The sequence below is a fragment of the Lissotriton helveticus genome, chromosome 10, assembly GCF_964261635.1.
Source record: "Lissotriton helveticus chromosome 10, aLisHel1.1, whole genome shotgun sequence".
Taxonomy (NCBI): Eukaryota; Metazoa; Chordata; class Amphibia; order Caudata; family Salamandridae; genus Lissotriton; species Lissotriton helveticus.
In genome coordinates this window covers 912,779,942-912,799,984 of record NC_136071.1, presented here as the reverse complement: position 1 = coordinate 912,799,984, position 20,043 = coordinate 912,779,942, and the positions used below count along the sequence as shown (strand labels likewise).

The window sequence follows — 20,043 nt, the reverse complement described above, 5'->3', positions numbered from 1 at the left end:
TAGGCCATACTCTGTAAGTGAGCAATATTCACTTGACCAATCCCTCTGAAATGCAGCACATAAGGTATCGACCGCCAGGAGGTGACACAGAGAACATAACAGAGGAGGACACCTCAAGTCACTATTACAAACACAAACACTTTTATTATTCAACTGTACAGGAACGCACATTTAATGGTTATCGTTCGCTGTAACATGCAGAAGCGGTTCAGCTTAAAGCATCATATTAATTTTGTACGGCCTACATACACCCTGATCCCACGTTTTGAAGTTTCTCACAAATTTTGTCAAGGGGAGAAGCTAGGATTGGCCCAGGTTTTGTTGTTTGCTTTTATGTAATATTGCCCAGATGCTATGGCACCCACCTTAGGGAGCCTGGACGTTTAATTCAGGGTCACTTGCTTACTAAGGGCACCCTGCCTCGGAGGCCAAAATGCAAGCGCAGTTTGGGAGCTGGCCTAGATCAGAGTGCCGGGATGAACTCCCTTCCTCTTACAAAAGTCTGTGATATTTGAGACGGGGTGAGAGGGGGTTGGAATACAAAGGGAACGGCTGCGGATAACACGCTGCAGTAACTGACACCCAGCTGGAGCATGCACAAGTAAAGGGGAAGTAGTGCAGTACAGGGCAGACACTCAAACATAGGAACAAATGTAAGGCAGGTAGGGGTGGTACTGGTGCATGTCTCGGAGGCAAAGACATGGTAAAGGGTAGCATGAAATGTGTTGCAAGCGGAAAGGGACGGGTGCTCGTTACAATACAGGGCCATACACAGGTAGGAGGATAAGAAAGTGTGGAAGTTAACAATGTGCGACTTGACCCTATATGACTTGTGTAAGATTAAGCTGCAACAGACCCTATAACCAACTAAAACGCCATACTGTCAAGAAGGAATGTGGGGTTCACTCCGCTTACAATAAAATAGAGGTTTTAGATAGCGATTCTCTTGGGACGCAAATTCAATGTATGGGACAAAAAAAAAAAGAGGTTGAGAGCCTTCCCGTCTGATATGTAAGGGCACCAAGTAAATCTGGAGGTGTCGTCGACCAATGAGAGCTTTGAGGTCAGTTTGAAGGCCTGGAGAGGAGAAGAGGGGGATGAGTTCACGAAGTGACCCTAAACCACACACCCCTAGAGCCATGGTTGTGAGCAGAAGGAGCAGGTGGAGACACCACTCCTGAAACAAGCGCTGGTGGCACGCAAGCGTATTGTGGGCGAAATGGTTCATGCAACTCAAATGGGCAAGTCACTAGAGTGCAGTGTAAGCGGAGCGTTGCGTTTGGTCCTTTTAGAGTCCCTTGCTGGTTGGGAGTAGGTACTCTAAGGGGTCTCCTTCATCCCCATTGTTTAGTGCTCAGCAATGACGTTTTATCCCTAGCCTCCAGGTCACGTTTAGCCCATCCACAGGATGGTAATATCGCGCAGGGCAGTTGAGACCTGGGCAGACATGGCGGGGGCAGGGTCGGCTAGGCGAGGAAGCTATATGGCAGCCTATCCAGGTTATGCAACTGAGAAGCATGGTCCAAGCCAAGAAGTGGGCGGGTTGAGGATGTATGGCTCCTCTTGTAGATATGGACAGGTAATGCCAAGCAGCTTAATTCGATATGCAGGTTCACAGGCGGTGGAGGGCCCCGGGCCAGGTGCACTAGTAAGCGGGCGCTCTGAGTCAGTGAGTTAGGGGTATTCAGGTTCTAAGGTGGCAAGATCTATGTTGATGGTAACTAGTCCTGCGTGATTGAGACCTGCCCTTGTAGCATAATCAAGTGCATGCAGTGTTCAGAAGGTGCATTACCATGCGATCACCTTTGTATCCATTATGTAATAAGCAATTTGAGGCTCAAACTAGAACAACACCCTGCGTACGGGGGGCCCCCACACAATATCCGCATCTTTCATCTGGGAACAGGTTGGGAGCGGGCGAGCTCCTGTGGTCTGAGGTTGTCCCTCGCAGGGCTAGATCACCGGTAGCGGTAGAACATTCCCGCAAGGGGGTCAACAGATCCATGCAGAAGTTCATGGGAAGAGAGGCCTGGGTTTCATTAGGCAAGTACCAATACAAGAGAAAACTGAAGGGTACTATGACAAAGACAGGGTACACTGTCTTGATTGGGAGTGGACATATTCCTCCTGGACGTACAAGAGGCTCAAAACAGCGACGGGAAGTAGCTAGGTGAGTGGGGGGTTCTGTCATCGACGGGGGCCTCCTCCAGAGCTGTGGCGGAGTACAGGGCGATCTGGAAGCAGACGGGTACAGTAAGGGTACCTCTGCGGCAGAAGGGTACAGTAAGGGTGCCTGAGCCAAGGACCAGGAGCAGAAGGGGTTCCTGGAAACTGCGACGGCGCCCCGTTAGTCGTTCGGGCGGTCGGGGGGCCTGAACCGACCGGGGGTGTGTCTCACCGCTCCGCCCTGACAGGGGGGGCGGGAGTATAACGAAATGGTAATGTGCTGCACCGTCAGAGCATCGACTCGCCGTGCAAGATGGCTCCTTAGTCATGCGGGACAGCGAGGGGCTGCCTGCTGTGGATCGCCCGTAAGATGACCCACCATAACGTCATACCTGTGTTGTATGAAATAAACCTGCAGCAGTTCTTTCCCACAAAAATGTCTCCTGAGTTTCCTTTGGGTGGGAATTGTAATTGTGTATGGTACAAGCGAGGGGAGCGTATGGCGGTGTGGGCACTATGCCGCTGACCGCGTGACCCGCAGGGGAACATGGGCGGGGCAGCGCTTTAGTCCCACCCGGCTAGTGAGCCTACCTATCGGCTCCCCTCCCTGTGTTCTCTCCGGTCCAAGGGTGAGGGCTCACCTGGGGAGGAGGGGCGCCCCGCTCCTTATACCGCAGCAGCCGTAGCTCGGCCTCTTTCCTTCCTGGATTCTCCCGCGGCTCTGTGCTGTTCCCACCCTGAACCCTGACCCAGCAGCTAGAGCAGCGGAGCGAAATTTTAATTGGAATGTTGTAATGGTCTGGTTTTGTGTTGCAGGCGGAGTTACAGGGCGATCTGGAAGCAGACGGGTACAGTAAGGGTACCTCTGCGGCAGAAGGGTACAGTAAGGGTACCGCTGCCTGGCACAGTAAGGGTGCCTGTGCCAAGGACCAGGAGCAGAAGGGGTTCCTGAAAACCGCGACGGAGCCCCGTTAGTCCTTCGGGCGGTCGGGGGGCCTGAACCGACCGGGGGTGTGCCTCACCGCTCCGCCCTGACAGGGGGGGCGGGAGTATAACGAAATGGTAATGTGCTGCACCGTCAGAGCATCGACTCGCCGTGCAAGATGGCTCCTTAGGCATGCGGGACAGCGAGGGGCTGCCTGCTGTGGATCGCCCGTAAGATGACCCACCATAACGTCATACCTGTGTTGTATGAAATAAACCTGCAGCAGTTCTTTCCCACAAAAATGTCTCCTGAGTTTCCTTTGGGTGGGAATTGTAATTGTATATGGTACAAGCGAGGGGAGCGTATGGCGGTGTGGGCACTATGGAGTTTCTCAGAGGAGGAGGTGCAGACAGGCTCAGGGGGTATTTTGCTGTTGACGATTTCAAGTGGAGCTTGTTTGCTCCGATGAATGCTTCACAAGAGAAAGACACTATTATCTCCTTTTCTCGCATATTTTCCTAAACTGGGAAAACAGCATTGTTTGTGCTTTGTCCCAAGGTTGGGTAATCTGCAACTCAAGGGCTCCCCACAGGGAAGGGTTGGTTTTCTGCTCTGTGGGTCACTGGTAGTCCTAGAAGAGAGCAGCTTTCCTCTCCAATCTCGGGTCATTTTGATATTCTGCAGAGAGATATATGAATTTGAGGAAGCTTTGTACAAATAGTCCTTTAATTGTTTATTGCTATTCATATGGGTGTGGATTGTTTGTCTGGTGCAATAAATCTCAAGTGTTGTTGGCTCCTCCCTTCCCATTCTCGCAGGGTGCATAGTTTGTACACGCAAGGACAACAAGTCACCAAAATGACAGAGGTATAAACGGTGTCATTACATGCCCTCTGATACCCACAATTAGGTAAGAGGAAATGACATCACATTGTCTTCGACACTCATGACATTAGAGGAAGTGCTCATCTGCTCCCACAAGTACCTAAACATGTCGCGGCCGGCATGGCTCATGGGTGGGGGGCAGGCGCGGGGAGGGGGGGGACTGGCGAGAGGTCGTGAGGCAAGGGGGGTCACGCGGGGAGGGGGTTTAAATAATAATAAAAATAATATTACATAAAACTTACCTTCACTGCTGTGTCTGCTCCTGATTTTCTGCCTCCGCAAGAACAGGAAGCAGGCACTCCCCTTTCCCGCCCAAGCCAATCACAATGCTGCAATGGCAGTGTTCCGATTGGTTGGGACGCCGACCGCACATGCGTCTATGGGGAGGCCATTTTCTCCATGTAGGCTGCATGCAGCCTACATGGAGAAAAGGGAGAGTGCGCATGACTGGTTTGGTCAGCCCCAGAGGGACAACCAAACAGTCAGGGCCCGCAGCATTGGGCTAGCCTCTCCTCCCCTGCCCTCAAGCAGACCCGCCCACCCGCCCGCCCTCAACCAAACCCTTCTGCTTTCTTGCAGTGCGAGAAGCAGAAACATATAATGGTATTTCAAATACCATTTTATGTTTCTGCTTCTCGTACTGCGAGAAAGCAGTAGGCCGACGCTCCTCAGCCCACATGGAGGAGCCGCCCCTGATCTATACACTTAATATATCTGACAAACAATATATTCCCATGTAAAACTTTTATGTGCCACAACCTCAAGAAACCCCTAATTTCCAAGAACTGCCCCCAATGCACAGGCATTGCCTCGAATGTCCATTGACAGCCTCTCATATATACACACAGCCACAAATCAAATTGCCCTTCAAAGTTGCACATGTCCAAACACAGCACTGAATACCCGGGTACACCCTTCTATCCTCAGTAGAGCCTTGCAATGTTACAAGAATAGATGCAGAAGCGCAGTACAGCCTCACATTCACATCGGCTATAGCTAAGTGTGTTCCATTGAAATCCATAAGCACACATGTAGTTCCATATGCTCCATGCAGACCCATATGTGCAGACCTATCCCTGGTTATCAATGGCACCCTATAGGTGCATAAATGCAAAGTGCAAACCAATATGAACGGATGGAGCTCATATAATCGATGCAGTTCCCTTTGAGCATACAGGGTCCAGTATGACCATGAAGCCTCACCTGCATTGATACCGCCCAATATGCCCAGGTCGGCTTCATAGGCACTGATGTAGTCCAGTACGACCTCCTCATTCAAGCCAGCAAAAACCTCAAAGAGTAATCCAGCACTTGCAAAGCCAGATGAGTATCCCAGAAGGACGGAGCTCGAATGCCTAGATGGCATGGTGAGGCAGTATTGCCTGGGGTATGGATGCCAGTGGGGGAGTTCAGTAGAAGGACCATTTGGAGTGGAAACTGATAATATTATTCCTCATTTCCGCACATGACCAACACCATGATAGTGAAGGAGAGCAGTCCCCTGGTACAGCTGAATCAAAGCCCCTCCCACCTCCACCCCGCCTCCCAGTTCCAGGGGGCAAGGGATGCTACAAAGGCCTGCCCAGGGGCATCCTTTCGAGGCAGGCCAGCTTTTGTGAAAGCGTTGTCCTCCATTCTTCACGTCTTGGTAGTATAGGAGAGGGGGGGAAAGCTACCCCGCCATTGATATTCACGTTTAAACAGTCACAGCTGCATGGTTAAACCGAGCTAGGCCGGATATGTATAGTCACAATGGCCTTTTCATGGCATTAAAGTCCCATCTTGTCACGCATAGCATGGAGTCGAATGTTAGCTGGGCATCGCCAAGAGACACGTGTTGTTGTTATTCAGATGTTAAAGATATTACCTCGCACTTTTAGAAGATCAACAAATGGCCTTGCAAGGGTACCTTGGGCTTTATACAAGCAAGGAAAATGGGAGCAGTGACACCAGTGGAGCTGCATAATAAAGCCACAATGTGGGTGCCGGCCCCGCTAACGCCCGCGGCCCGGTGCCACTGTGTCTACTGTACAAGTGATTTTTAGGCCCCTTGGAACAACCTAAAATATCCTTAGCCTAGCTGGTGCCGAATCGCCGGAGGAACAGATTTATGTCCCCCCTATACAGGTAACACCTGATCAAATTAAAAAAACACACGCCACTCAAAATGTTGGTCCTGCCAAAATTCTTGGTTGCATACATACTCATTTTAAGAAGTTTAAAAAAAAAAACTACTTCTGAGTCTTGGAGAGACGAAAGCAATGTTTCACTAAAGTGAAAGTGTGTGTGTGTGTGTGTGTGGGAGGGGGGGGTCACACCTGAAACGTTCAAGAAGCAGGTATGAATCGTGTTACCGTCATCATTATAAGTAATACTATTATATTTTTATAATTTCTCTGTCATAACAGGTCGCTTGGACATTCTCATCACTAGAAACGTGGAAAGAGTGTTCAGAACATTTCATGCCCAGTGTTGTAAAAAAGCCTATCTCCCAGTATGGCCCACATAAAACTAGGGGGGACCAAGCAAGTACTCTATTTAGGACAGGCCTCTGAGTGTGACATTTCAATAATATGTTCATTTGAGATCGAAGTCCCATTCTGATTGATAAGATGCTGGACAATGTGACTAACACATGTGCTGCATGCAGACACCATAAACAAAGATGGGCAGCGATTATGGCATTTATTCCTTTGTTAAGGTGGAGAAAAACACTTTTTGAAAATACATGTTAGACGTGTCTGTTAAACTTAGCACCTTAAGAACACTGTTAAACAATTGTTTAATTTGGAAAAGTACAAAGCCTATCACAGACAGTGATAAACTGTACACGAAGCAAAAAAGAAAAAAAACACACTAAAATGGGAAGGAAAATAAATCCAAGTATCAATTTTCTTAATTTGCAGAAGAGGGAAAGTAATGAAGGTACTAAACTAAGACAAGAGTTGGTAGATAACTTCTAAAGGCTGACACTCATCTAAAATAACATATATCACGGGTCAGAAATATTTTCAAATCTTTAGACAAAAACTTTTTGGGGTTTGAAAAGGCTGCAGCAGTTTGGCGGGGAATAAAAGCTGCTCCCCAGAATTTCCTGCAGCAATTCAGGCCCTTAGACCAAACCATCAGAAACAAAGAACAAACGCTAATCAAACAATTCCTCTCGATCATATCTGAATTGCTAATGTATGAAACCTGGTGTTACAGAGGTGAAAAGAAACAAGAAAAGGTGTCCAGTCCCGGAAAAATAGACACCGGCACAGGAACAAGCCACCAGGGGTGAGTAAAACAAGGTGCACATAAAGAGAAAGGTACAACCGAGGCAAGAAGAAACACCATAAGCAGTGAAGGTCCACAAAGCAGAGTTCAGGGATTCAACCAGACGTGTGGAACCCAAAAGTAGACAAATGAGAGGTTGCGTGTGCAGCTGTGAACCGCGAGACGAGACATATAGATCATACAGCAGTAGACGCAAAGCAGAGGACGTGTCCTAGTTACACAATGGGATTGAAGGAGGAACGACTAGTAAGGTAGAAAAATCAGGAAAAGATAAAGGTTTCATAAGCAATTTCCCCAAAAGATGGTTGGACTTCGGGAGCCAAAGATTGGGAGCAGATGCAAAGAACACTTAATCAAAAATCTGGTAGCAAAGAAAATTAGAAGAGTGGGAAAAAAATCCCTTCTTGTGCTGTACAAAACCTCACACAGGATGTCATCTTAACTCACTTAAAACTCTGTTTCATCAAATAGAGTTATGCAGAACACAGTACACAAATTTTCAGTTTGCATTTATTATATAACGTGCATCTGTTTTTTTCTTTATTTTAGATTTATATTTGATAAGCCAATAAATGGTGAATAAATAGTAATATGCTCATACAAAACAGGGTTTTTCAACATACATGCAATTCCTAAAACAAAAAGAGAGAAAGAAAAATAAATAGATATAGGGATTGCGTACAAACATTATAGTCTAATACTTCATCATATTCATATTCAGCGAAAGTACATAGCTCTGATAAAGGTTGAGGCCCAGAGGACAAAATTAAGCCGTAGAAGTGCCAAATGACCAACCATGCCACCCCATATCTCTATACCAAGTCTGCATTTTCGCAGCCCCTTAAGAGCATATAGGCTGTACTCTAGACTACACATAGCATATAGTCATCCTCTCCACATTTCGAAAGAAGGTGGTTCTTTCTGAGTCACAATGACGCTATACATAATCAGGCCACGGTCACTGCTATGAAGATTAAATACCTGAATTTGTTTATCTCACGATTAATCATTGAATCTTCCAGAACTCCCAGTAACATAACCCTTGGTGTAATTGTGGTCTGTGCCCCTGTAACCTCCGTCAAGAAGACCTCCATCCGACTAATCAGATGCCTCAGCTCTAAGCATGCAAAGAACATACACAAACTATCAGGCTGATCCAGCCCACATCGTGTACATTTGCCATCATTTAGCCCACCACATTGTGCGATTTTTGCAGGGGTGTAGTATAGGTTGAAAATAGTCTTTTAGTGCTGTGTTTTAAGACTGGAGGATATCAAGAGCTTTTCACCCAGAGCAATGAAGTCTTGTAAGATATCACCTCCCTGAGATAGTTTGGTGTTCCATTTGAGATTCTGTGACTCCAAATCATCAAGTTGCGTTTCGATGAGGGCTTGATATAAGACACCAATCTTCCCACACCCCTTAACTGCCTCTATCAAAATATTTTTGGGGACTAAGCGTTCTATATCTGCTTTCTTTAATAAGTAATCCCGGATCTGAAAGTATTTAAAAAAATCAGTTTTGGGCAGATCAAATTCCGAAGCCAGAGAGGTATAAGACCAGATGCCACTATTATCCACTAGATCCCCCAAGATGACAATGCCCTGTTGTCTCCATCTTGCCATAGTGGTATCCAAAAAATGGATGGTAATAGTGCTGAAAAAGAGGTAGGGGTATAGTAATTGATCCTGTCAATCTGCAGGCGCCTCCGAACCTGTTGACATACCTTGAGGGCAGCTTGGACCACCTTGAAGCAGGTTTTCTTGTAATAGCAAGGTTTCAAAATTTGGAAAAAAACCCTCTCCGCTTTGGAGCCTAGCAACATTTGAAAAATATGCGGGGTTTCCGCTACCTCGACTTCGCCTTCACCAGCCAGTAAAATTCCCATATGTTGCGAGTAGACATGCCCAGTAATAAAATAAAGTTATGTATTGCTCAGCCCCTGCGTGATCGTGGTAAGTTCACATATTTCATTGCTCGGCGGGGTTTGCCTTGAGCCCACATGAAACTACTGCATACGGATTGTAATTTCTGAAGTTGTTTCCTGCTAAGTTCCAGAGGTACTGACCTAAAGTAGTACAGGACTTTGAGCAAAATGTTCATCTTTAAAACGTTGCATCTTCCCACCATTGAGCTATGTAAGCCTACTATTCTATCCAACTTACTTTTAATTTTCTGCACCACGGGATCCCAATTAACGATTACCATTTTATGTAGGCATGCACTTATTCGACCCCCAAGTATGTTGTCTCTTCTGTGACCCTGGGATCAGTAAAACATGCTAGGTGTTTGCAAATTATTTGAGTCTTAGCTATGTTTAATTTGTAACCAGTGTTTTGCCAAAATAGAGTTGCCAGTCGTTCAATCTCTGTTAGAGCCTGGGAGTATAGCAATGTCATCCACATATGCTAAGACTTTCAACTGCTCTCACCCAAACCTTACTGGCTGATTGTTTAAACTGTTCTTCAATAGGTTCAGAAATGGGTTAATGTAAAGAGAAAATAGTAAAGTGGAACATGGACAGCCTTGTCTGGTCTCTCTTCATATTGGCACTACGTCAGCTACAAGAGCTATCGCACATATTCGAGCCACCGGTGATTTGTACATGGTTCTAATTGCACTGACAAAACCAGGTCCAAAGCCTTGCCACCACATAGTTGCCCATAAAAATTTTCAAGAGGCACAGGCAAACACCTTCTCAGCATAGAGTAATACTACTCCACATGGAGTTTGTTGGACGTTAGCAGAATCCAGCAGGGTAACTACCCTGCTGATATGGTTCACTGTGCCTCTTCCTGGGATAAAACCATGCTGCCGGGTAGAAACTAAGGGGGTGATCACTCGTGAGAGTCGCGTAGCTAGGATTTTCGCATATATTTTCCCATCACAATTTAAAAATGAAATTGGTCTATACGACCTGGGTAATGTGGGAGATTTATCTTCTTTTTTTTTTAAATGATAATCGTAGCTACATCCCAGGAGGCCAGGGCATCTCCTTTCTGTGCTTCCTGAAACGTAGTAAGCATTTCTAATTTTAACTCCGACAGGAAGGTTTTATAAAATTCTAGTGGGAGTTTAACAGGCCCTACATGCTGTTAATGAATCAACTGCCTTCACAAGCTCTTCTAATGTTACTGGCTCCTCCAAATACCTCTGATCATCTGGACTCAAAATCCTTCTATATGGTTCTTTATAGGAGGGCTCGCTGCTCTCCTGGTGACTGTGGTCCTCCGTGTATAATTCTTCATAGGAAACCCAGAAAATGTCCAGGATTTCCACTGGTGTTTCGACTCGTCTCCCAACTGGATCTTCAATCGCACTGATTGCACATTTGACCTCCTTGCATCTAATCTGCTTTGCGAAGCATCTACCAGTTGCCTCCCCATATTCATAACATTCCCTTCTAAAAAGATGGTATTTGTTAGCATTATCCTTAGTCCACTGCGCATTTATCCTGGCCTTGCAGCGAGCCACCTCGGATTGCGCCTGAATTATACCTTGAGTAAGGCTATACTCTGCATTCTGGAGGTCCTCATATAGAGCAACCACAGGGAGATGACAGACGGAGCGCTGAAACTTTTCAGGCACTCACCCCCAGTCACAGATCTGGTTGAATCCATTATCATTCTTTAGCTCACTTTGCCACTCCAGTTCAGACCCAGCTATATGCAAATCAGTCTTTACCCGGTGCCTCATGGGAACAGTCCAGACCGAACTGCCACGACAGGTCTTCCCTGAACCGGAAACAAGCATTCTGGGACCAGTTTCTGGGTAACACCCTTCATCAGCCACGCTAGCTTGAATCCAGTGGCAAAGTGAACAAAGGGCCCACGTCTGGACATACCCTGCCAACTTAAGGCAAACAAAGCAAACACAGGAGATGATGGACGGAGGGCTGAAACTTTTCAGACACTCCCCTCAGTCAACCCCCCCCCCCCATATAGACCCTGTATGAACTGCCTGTTTTTAAACATATAGGCGGAAACTAAGAATTTCCCCCCGGAGCCCTGCTTTTAATGCATCCCAGACTAAACTATGAGTGGTAGTGTTGCAATTGATAGAAAGGAATTGGGTTAGCCACTGCCGAATGTGACATATAACTGTTCATTAGGCAGTAACTTCCTATCAAATGAAAACGACCAATGGGGTCGCATCAGACCATGCATTACAACTTTTAATAGCAATGGATTGTGATCTGATGTGACTCTGGGGAAGACCTGTATCTGTGCCTCCGAAGGTGCATCTGTAATGTATTTTCCTTGAATGAATATTGCATATGTTTTCTTCTGTTAACTTACTACATAATTATCTACAAATGTTTGGCTTACATTTGTTGCTGCAAAGTATATTAATTGGTTCTAATGTACATACAGCAAAATCCTGTCAGTTCAACAAATGCACATTCATTAACAGTATTGTGCTGTACTTTGCCTAAATATATATATATACCTCGAATTGAGTATACATTAATTTTGGCCCACATCTGAATGTTCCAGATAGTTAAAGTGTGCTATTTGCCTTTATTGTAAACTAAAGCACGCCAGAATATGTGGATGATGGCCAACCATGCCTCTGTAATTTCTTAATGGGTACTTCGCGTCACAAGTCCTGGATACTAACTGAATTAATTGTTATTGCTGTACCTAAATTATAGTTGAACCAATACCTATTGAAACCTCTGCCATGCGAAGAAAATGAATGTTTATAGCTACTTAATGATAAACTCAGCCCAGAAAAAAAGGAAGATGTGGTGCAGCCACCCACCTCACTCTGTGGCTCTTGGATGACTCTGTACAAAGCAGAAACCAGAGCACTCTTCTCTTTCAGACTTGAAGCGTAATTTCCTATGGATGCCTCCGGAAGTGTCTGAAAAAGACAAACAGACGAAACAACTGATGTTTTCAGTACATTATGAAATGTTTGTATTAATATTCCAAAAGTGTACTTTCAGACTGAATGAGATCACGTTCAGCACTTGAACACACAATACAAGAACAGCCACAGCAGCCATGACAAAGTCTACCTTTTCAATCAAATAGTTTATATCGAACTGTTATAGTTCCTAAAAGCACACTTAACATACAAGAGAATACAATAACATTAAACAAAATAAAAAATATACAGATGTAAATTCATTATAGTTAAAAAACAATTACATACATTTAACAGCAGAATAAAGGAAATAGGCAGTCAATAAGGCTGATAACAACCCTGGAAAATCATGCGGTTCATTCAGTAGGAGGAGAACTACAATAAACGCAGCCTGAGGCTCAGTGCAGCTCTAAGAAATTGTGATTTTGCCAAACATTCCAAAGTGAACTTCAACTTCTATAGACACATTATTACTGGGTGGCAGTACCTCACTAAGTTTCTTCATACTGGACAAAAATATGTATTTCTTGATACTCGTAAAGTGACAACTATGGATATCTGGTTACGTCGCCGGGACAAAGTCACAAGTTCTGACCAACTACGATGGATTACGGAACAGCTACAGGGACCTAGGTAGGCCCTCTGAACAAAATACCTCCAATCCTGATTTGCGGAGCATTGCAAGAATCCACGAATAAGCATTGCACAGCTGAAGCAATGCGTTGGTTCCAAGATGTGGTGAGGATGTGGGACGGGTCCTGTTTCGTTATTGAAGATCCCGTCGAAGAGGGCTTGCGATGGGAAGCCCGGCTTTGGGCACGTGAAGCCCAGTCAGGACGATTTGTCGGTTTTGAGATGTGAGGCTGTGATGAGATTCCTGCATCGAGTCTGCCATCGATGAACGATGCAAGGGCCTGCGCTGAAGATATGTCGCGCAATAGCAGTTCCGAAGGCGATGCAGGTCTTCGCAACAGGTCCAATCCATGCAGCAGCAGATATGCGTTGGTACCTCTCAGGAATACCCTACGCATTAGAGGAGATGCATTGGTTCCACTGGATACACAGATGCTGGCAGTGCACCTTCAGCCCATTTCCAAGGGTCCCGGACTGGAGTGGCACCACTTGGCAGGGTAGACTCACAGATGGCAGAGTCCAAGTGCAGGTGCAAGGTTGTTGGAAGCCTTTTATTTCCCTGAGGCTTCAGATCAGGAGGCCAACCAACTAGACATTGGAGTAACTCTGGGGCTCAAGACATGCAGACTCAGTCCTTCTCACCCAGGCAAGAGGGCAGCAAGCAGCAGGTCAGTGAAACAGGTCAGCAGTTCCTCCAGAGCAGCAGTCCAGGAGAGTGGCAGTCCTGGTAGCAGCACAGCAGTCCTTCTTCCTGGCAGAGTATACACAGATCTAGAAGTGTACTGAAGATGTGGTGTTGGAGGTCCAGTATTTATACCCAGTTGGGCCTTTGAGGGGGGGGGGGGGGCGAAGCTTCTAGAGGTTTCACTTTGAAGTCCACAAGCTTCCTCCCTCCCTTGGCTCCAGACTAGATACAGGGGTAGGAAGCATTTTATGTAGAGGTAGGACACAGCCTATTCAAGTGTAAGTGGGGCGGTCCCCGTTTCCTTTCTACCATCCTGCCCGTGATGGCTCATCCAGGCACACCTAAGCTCCCTATTATGTGTGCCTGTCTAGGAGAAATACACAAACCCCAACTGTCAGAGACATCCAGTCTTGTAACCCAGATACAGGATACAGGCGCCAAATGGCTAATGCAGGAAAATGACAACTTCTAAAAGTGCCATTTTTAAAATTGTAACAAAAAATCTGACTTCACCATAAGCTAGGATTTTAAATTCAAATTCAGGAGACACTAAACATGAACTTATTAGCTGTTCCTATTAGGAAATTACACGTATAGACTGATATAAGGTAACTCCAATGTTATTCTATGGGAAAGGTAGGCCTAGCAGTAATGAAAAATCAATTTAAGAGTTTTTCACTACCAGACTATGTAAAACTTAAAAGTACTTGTACTACCTTTTAAAAACACAGCACCCTGCCCTCTGGGCTGTCCAGGGCCTATTGTAGGGGTGGTATCAAAGAGGGGGAATAAAAGTGGACGATTTTTAATGGGGTCCAATGTACTCGTCCTGAGAATTAGTGAGCAAAGTGGTTGTACAGAGTTCCCCAGAGAGAGCCAACAGATTGGCTCAAGCTAACCTTTCTCTCACTAGGTGTGACAAGGGAAGTGCATGATGTGAACCCTTTTCGGAATTTAAGGATACCTCACACAGGTTACCGGTTGGACGACTACTGTCATCCCACCCGATGGCCGTCCAGCGTCATCATTGGTATCCTGCTCCTACGACAGGCTGGCGGTGCAATGCCCGTCGGGCAGCACAAGGGGCTGCACTTTGGCGGAGTTCTTTTATTCCAAGCCAACGGGTGTGTGAGTGTGAGGGGCCTAAAATAGTGCAATAGTGAGCGTGAGTGTAATCTAAAAAAAGTCAGTAGAGTCCATTAAACAATTTTAATAGTCTGGCTCACTGCCTTGTTAAAAAGGGAATTTAAGGGGTATTAAGGAGTGATGGGCGATGTAATCAATCCTTATTCAACCCTTAATGTGAGTGTGGTCGACATGTTTCTTGCCACAAAGGCAATTCATCAGGACCTTTGGTGCTCATATAATTGCTTAGATTCCTCTCAAGTATGAGGACTCGGATATACGACCTGAAGAGTGTCGCAGAATGACTATTTTCTTTGTGGACCTCCCGGAAACCGCTATTCCCATTCGTAGGTCCCACACGCTGTCCTGGTGGGGCCAGCAACGAGTGATTAGAACCTCTAGGGTTGCTGGAAGCAGGCCTCTAGGCACCTACCCCTCCCACGTCAATGCCGGTATCAGGACAGCCGGGGTGACTTATATGTACAAAAAGGGAATGTTTGGGCCTGACAAAAGGTTTATTTTGACAGGTTGACATGGCAGTTATGAATTGCAGACACAGGCGGCAATGGCAGGCCGAGACATGTTTAAAGTGCTACTTAAGTTGGTGGCACAATCAATGCTGCTGGAACTCGAGTAGAATTTAATTTATAGGCCCTGATCACATGTGGTACTACCTTACTAGGGACTTACAAGTAAATTAGATATGTTAATTGGTGATAAGCCAATATTACCATGATTTAAGGAGTGAGCACACGCACTTTAGCAATGGTTAGCAGTGGTCAAGGGCACAGATTCGAAGGTCAGCAAAAATGGAGGAGGAAGGCAAAATATTGGTGGGAAGCCCACCCTAAGGTAGACCAGTCTAACAGGCCAGCATGATTAAAGGATACTTATGTAGCTGAGCTACAAGAGATTTTGTCCAACTTGACCTTCTTTCTCCAAATGTCTAAAAAAGCATCTGCAGCCAAGCTTACTCATTTAGTTGGCTAAAGGCCGTAGGAAGGGTTACGCAAATCCCTTAGCTGTGTTTGAGGAGGTGGCGAGGTTAGTCTTCTAAGAAGCCAGAACAGTTGCTTTTACCTCAAATTGGATAGGACAAAATCCTATCAACTGGAAGTATAGTGTCAGATGATGAGTATTAATTTCCCACAAATAATTGTAGCTATGTGCTCTAGATTCAGAAGTTTCATCTCGTACCTGTTCACACATTTTTCTGCTTTCTACACAGTTTCTGGACACATATCAACAGAGTGCAGAATTAGAATCTCAAAAGAGACAAGCGTGATACAAAAGTTTCAAAATTTGTTTGCTTGACCTGGAGAGTGGTTTGCGCTAAATTTTCAATAACAGCAATTGCAATGATCTGCATAACTACAGATCAATTTTGTTGATTGATTATATTGCAATATTTTATGTAAAACTCTCCATGCTTCAGGCCTGAACAACTAAGGCAAACATCATGTTGAACTTCAAGGCAGGTATCAAAGCAGCCATAGTAAACACTTATCAAATGATTATTCTTTACTGTGCCCTGTACAAAACAAATAACTTAGATTTTGAAAGGAGTTGGAAAACAATCAACACCGTTGATTGATCTACACTTTAGGCACTCTTGGATTAAGATGTCGACCCCTCTTTATCTAAAAGAGTTAATGAATTGTATTCAAGTGATCTTCAAGGGGGGTTGTGGCATGCGTGGTACAACAATCTTTTCTAGCAAGACTCCTTTATCACAGCCAGCATAAGAACCGTATTCGGGGTGCTCTTATCCTCTTAATGGAGACATATCCCTTTCAGCATCTGGATCATAGCCCACAGGACTTAATCACTTCAAGATTATGGCAATTCACTTCAAGATTATGGCAATAAGGGACAACAACACATGGAAACCTTCCAAGTTGCTCGGAGTTCATTTCTGCCAAACAGATTGCATTAGACTTTCAGCACATGTACCATATTGTCTTCTTTTCACCTCCCTCAGATTCTAGTATAGTGGTGGCTGGTGACATTTGAAAGTGGTGAGGCATAAAATTGTCGTATTGCACTACAGCGAGCGAGCGTAGCGAGCGAGCCCGAACAACCTAATTTTGAAAAAAAAGTGTGTGAAAATAGTGCATTTTCAAGCAAATTTTAGGAATCAGGAAGGTTAATAAAGCAATAAGATTGAATTATTTATCATTTAAGAAATTGTTAATTTTATGAGCTATAGAGGACAATCTTTGCGTATGCTGATGTTATCATTTGCCCATATTAACCTTTGAACACATTAATACACTTGTAATGGTTTTAACTGTACAATAAATACATTGAGTGTGCAGTGCTGTACAGCGCTGGGAAAGAGCAGGATGCACCCGACTGCGTCAGTCGCAGCCACTTAGCTCCAACTTGCAAGCAGGCACACAGCCCACTGAGCTACCCTGATGGCCTCCGATGACAATGTTATTTGCGGAGGAGCCAAGATGGCGATCGGAACAGTCGCATAACCGCCTCGCTCCGTGATCCCTTCCTCCCCGCCACCTATCCTGTATTTCATCCTGTTCGGGGTGTTCCGAATTTGGTCACCAAGGAAGAGCCTTCACTTACCATCCTTTTCCGGGGCTCTGGCGTGCAGTCATTTCGGCGTTCTGCCCTTGTCGCCTTGCTGGCCTTCCCGGCCCTGACGCCGGGGCCTCGAGTGCTGTGCTTGCCCGGAGATGTTCGCAGTGCCGGCGGTCCGGAACCGGTGGAGAGACCCGATGGTGGGAGCCTGAGAGCCGCGGGCCGGAAGCCCCGGAGCGGACCCACCCCCGCGGGTGGACCACCCCGTATGTCCGATTGCCTGCCGGCCCGAAGAAGAGAAGCCGCGCCGTCCGGCACCCCTTAAGTGGGAAGCCCACTCCTGTTGCTTGTCCCGCCCGGGGTCCGGTGCTGGGCTCCCCCCGAGTGTTGTGGGGAGCATGCCCGTTCTTCTGGTGACTCTCCTTTCTCCGCCGAGCGCCATCCGCCGCGGATCGGTTGTGTGCCCTGGGGCCACCGGTGCTCCTGGTGGACTTGGAGGCGCCCACGATGATGGCGGCGGGCGCTGTGCTTAAGATGGCGGATGGCCCCTCGGAGTGTCTTTCTCCTGGAGACAGGGAAGTTGCTGCATTTGTTCTCTCCAGCCCTCGTTTGATTCGGGCGGCCCCTACTCGGAGTGCTGTCTTGTCTGCCCTGGCTGCTCTGCGGATCGACCTGTCCTTGAAGTGCCGAGACTTGGAGTCGCGGATCGCCGCCATGGCTGCTCCGCCATTTTGTGACGCGGTGTCGTCTTCCCGAATTGTGATGGTTGAAACTTCTCCGGCTGCTGTGCTGGGATCTCCAGCTGGGTGTTTGATTCTATGGGATCAAGTGGACCCATTGCCGATGCTGCAGTGTTTCCTACATCCTGATTTCTTTGCTTCGTGCTGGACAGCCCGGATATTGTGCTTGGCCACGTGGATCGTTGAGGTACTTTTGCATTCTGACTGCAGCCGAGTTCTCCTGGCTGATTCTTGTTGGCCGGGACGGTGTTTTGCGGAGATCCCACTGGCTTTCCTTGACTGGTATGGACCCACTGTATCATGCTGCTTTTCGGCCGTGGCGGGGTCTGGAAGCTCGACTCTTCATAAAAGTGGACAGGGGTGATTGTGCCCGATTACTTGTGGGACCCTTTTAAATGGAATCTCCAGGCCTCATTATTTTGGTTAGTTCTTGTTTTTCATATTTGTGTGGGCTTTTCTCAATGTCCTTTTCGACCTCGATTGGTGATCTGTTGTTGCGGATGGGGTAGTGTTCTATGTTTCGATCGCTGGCTCCTCTCCTTTCCTTCTTTTTCCTCTCCTTCTCTCTCTTTCTCCTTTCTCTTTCTTTGTTATTATTCCCTTTCTCTTTCTTCTATATTTCGGGTGGCTCTGGGCGACAGGCACGCTGTTTAGTGGGGTAGGCCGTAGCCATTACAGTGATGTAGGGTGGGGGGGGGTGTTTGTTATTTTAGTTTGTTTTATTCTATGGTCCCTTTTTGCCTTTTTCAGGGGGTGGGCTATGTCCCTTTGTTTTAACTCCTTTGTTTCGTACGTGTCTGCACTTTCTCCTTTTTCGGGGCGGGAGGGCTGTACATGTGGCGTCCACGTTATTTGTTTGCGGAAATTTGTCCTTTATTTTTGAACCTTTGCTGGGCGTGGGATGTCTTTGGGCTTCGCCCTACTAGGGTTATTTGATTGCGTGGGGGGCTGTCTCCCTCCCGCCCCCCCCCTCTTTTTCTATATATGTTGCATGACGCCCGGTAGATATGGTTGCTGCCTCCTCTATAAAATGTAAAATGAAACCTTTCTTATCCTGGCGCTGACTGTTTAACGTCTTTATTTCACGTCTATCCTGTATTCATTCTATTGTACGCATTGATGTTGCCCCCTTTTTGACTCTCCTGCTTTTGCGGCCGGCCCCTGTGGTTGTAGGCCTGCGCTTGTACTTATACGTGTCTTTCAATAAAGGTTTTTAAAAAAAAAAAAAAAAGACAATGTTATTTGCACCTAGTGACACAGCCTTGACCAGAGAATCCCCTGCTTTAACTGGGGCCCATGAAAACCTTCCTATGCCGCCCTGAGTCTAGGAGAAGGTTTCTATGGCTGCCGCCAGTACTGGTTTGAAAGCTCTGACATCAGCAGCTTTCACTGGAACTACTGTGCAATTTAGACACACCCTCTAAAAACTGAAACCCTGCTAAGGTCTTACATATTAAACCCTTTAACAATCACCACGTTACCCCCATCAACTCTCTACGCATTCTGAAACACTTTCTGCAGTGAGACCCAGAGGTATTCTGGTGCTTGCAGTCTTTCACACCACATCAATTTTAGTATTCTGGAGTTGTTTTCTAGTGAGACTCTGCGGTATTCTGGTTCCTTCAGCCATTCACATCACAGTCTTTCCTGTATTTTCTCAACTTAAAGTCAATATAAAATGCATCTAATTAATCACCTTAGATACGTTCTCCAGATAGTTTTCTGACGCTCTTTGAGTTCTGGGTTAATATATGAGTATATTATGCCATGAAAAATAGACAACATTTTACCAAAATCTGCATCACCCAAACAATTACCTCGGCTCAGCTATCAATAAAAGAACAGAGCTTCCACTTGCAGGAGCCATTTTATTTTACACATATATATTTTTCGTCTCCAGGTGCAGTTTCGACAACTGATTGGAGCACAAGGGTACACGCATAAGCACCGAAATGGCCAAGGGAGGCTGAGAACCTTAGAACCCGAGCCAAGGACGCACGTTGACGTGTGTTCACCAGAACTTTTCCAAAAAAGAATTTTGGTCACTCTGTGATTAATTCAGAGAGCAACCGCTTTGGTGTATGGCAGTGCTACATAACCGTCTTCAATACTGTCCTCCATAAAGGAGATAAGAACACACGCTTGAGACAAGTTCATGCACGGAAAGCAGACAATAGTATTTGTCTAACTACTGG

At 46.2% G+C, this 20,043-nt stretch overlaps 1 protein-coding gene across 6 annotated transcripts in view; it reads right to left on the bottom strand.

Moving 5' to 3' along the window:
• The window catches only part of HYCC1 (hyccin PI4KA lipid kinase complex subunit 1), a 431,878-nt gene that overhangs the window by 255,490 nt on the left and 156,345 nt on the right, over positions 1 to 20,043 (bottom strand). For all 6 annotated transcript variants that reach the window (XM_078663565.1, XM_078663562.1, XM_078663567.1 and 3 more), the window contains exon 3: positions 12,020 to 12,121. In XM_078663565.1, the coding sequence (XP_078519691.1) occupies positions 12,020 to 12,121 (102 nt within the window). The remainder of the gene's footprint in view (positions 1 to 12,019; positions 12,122 to 20,043) is intronic.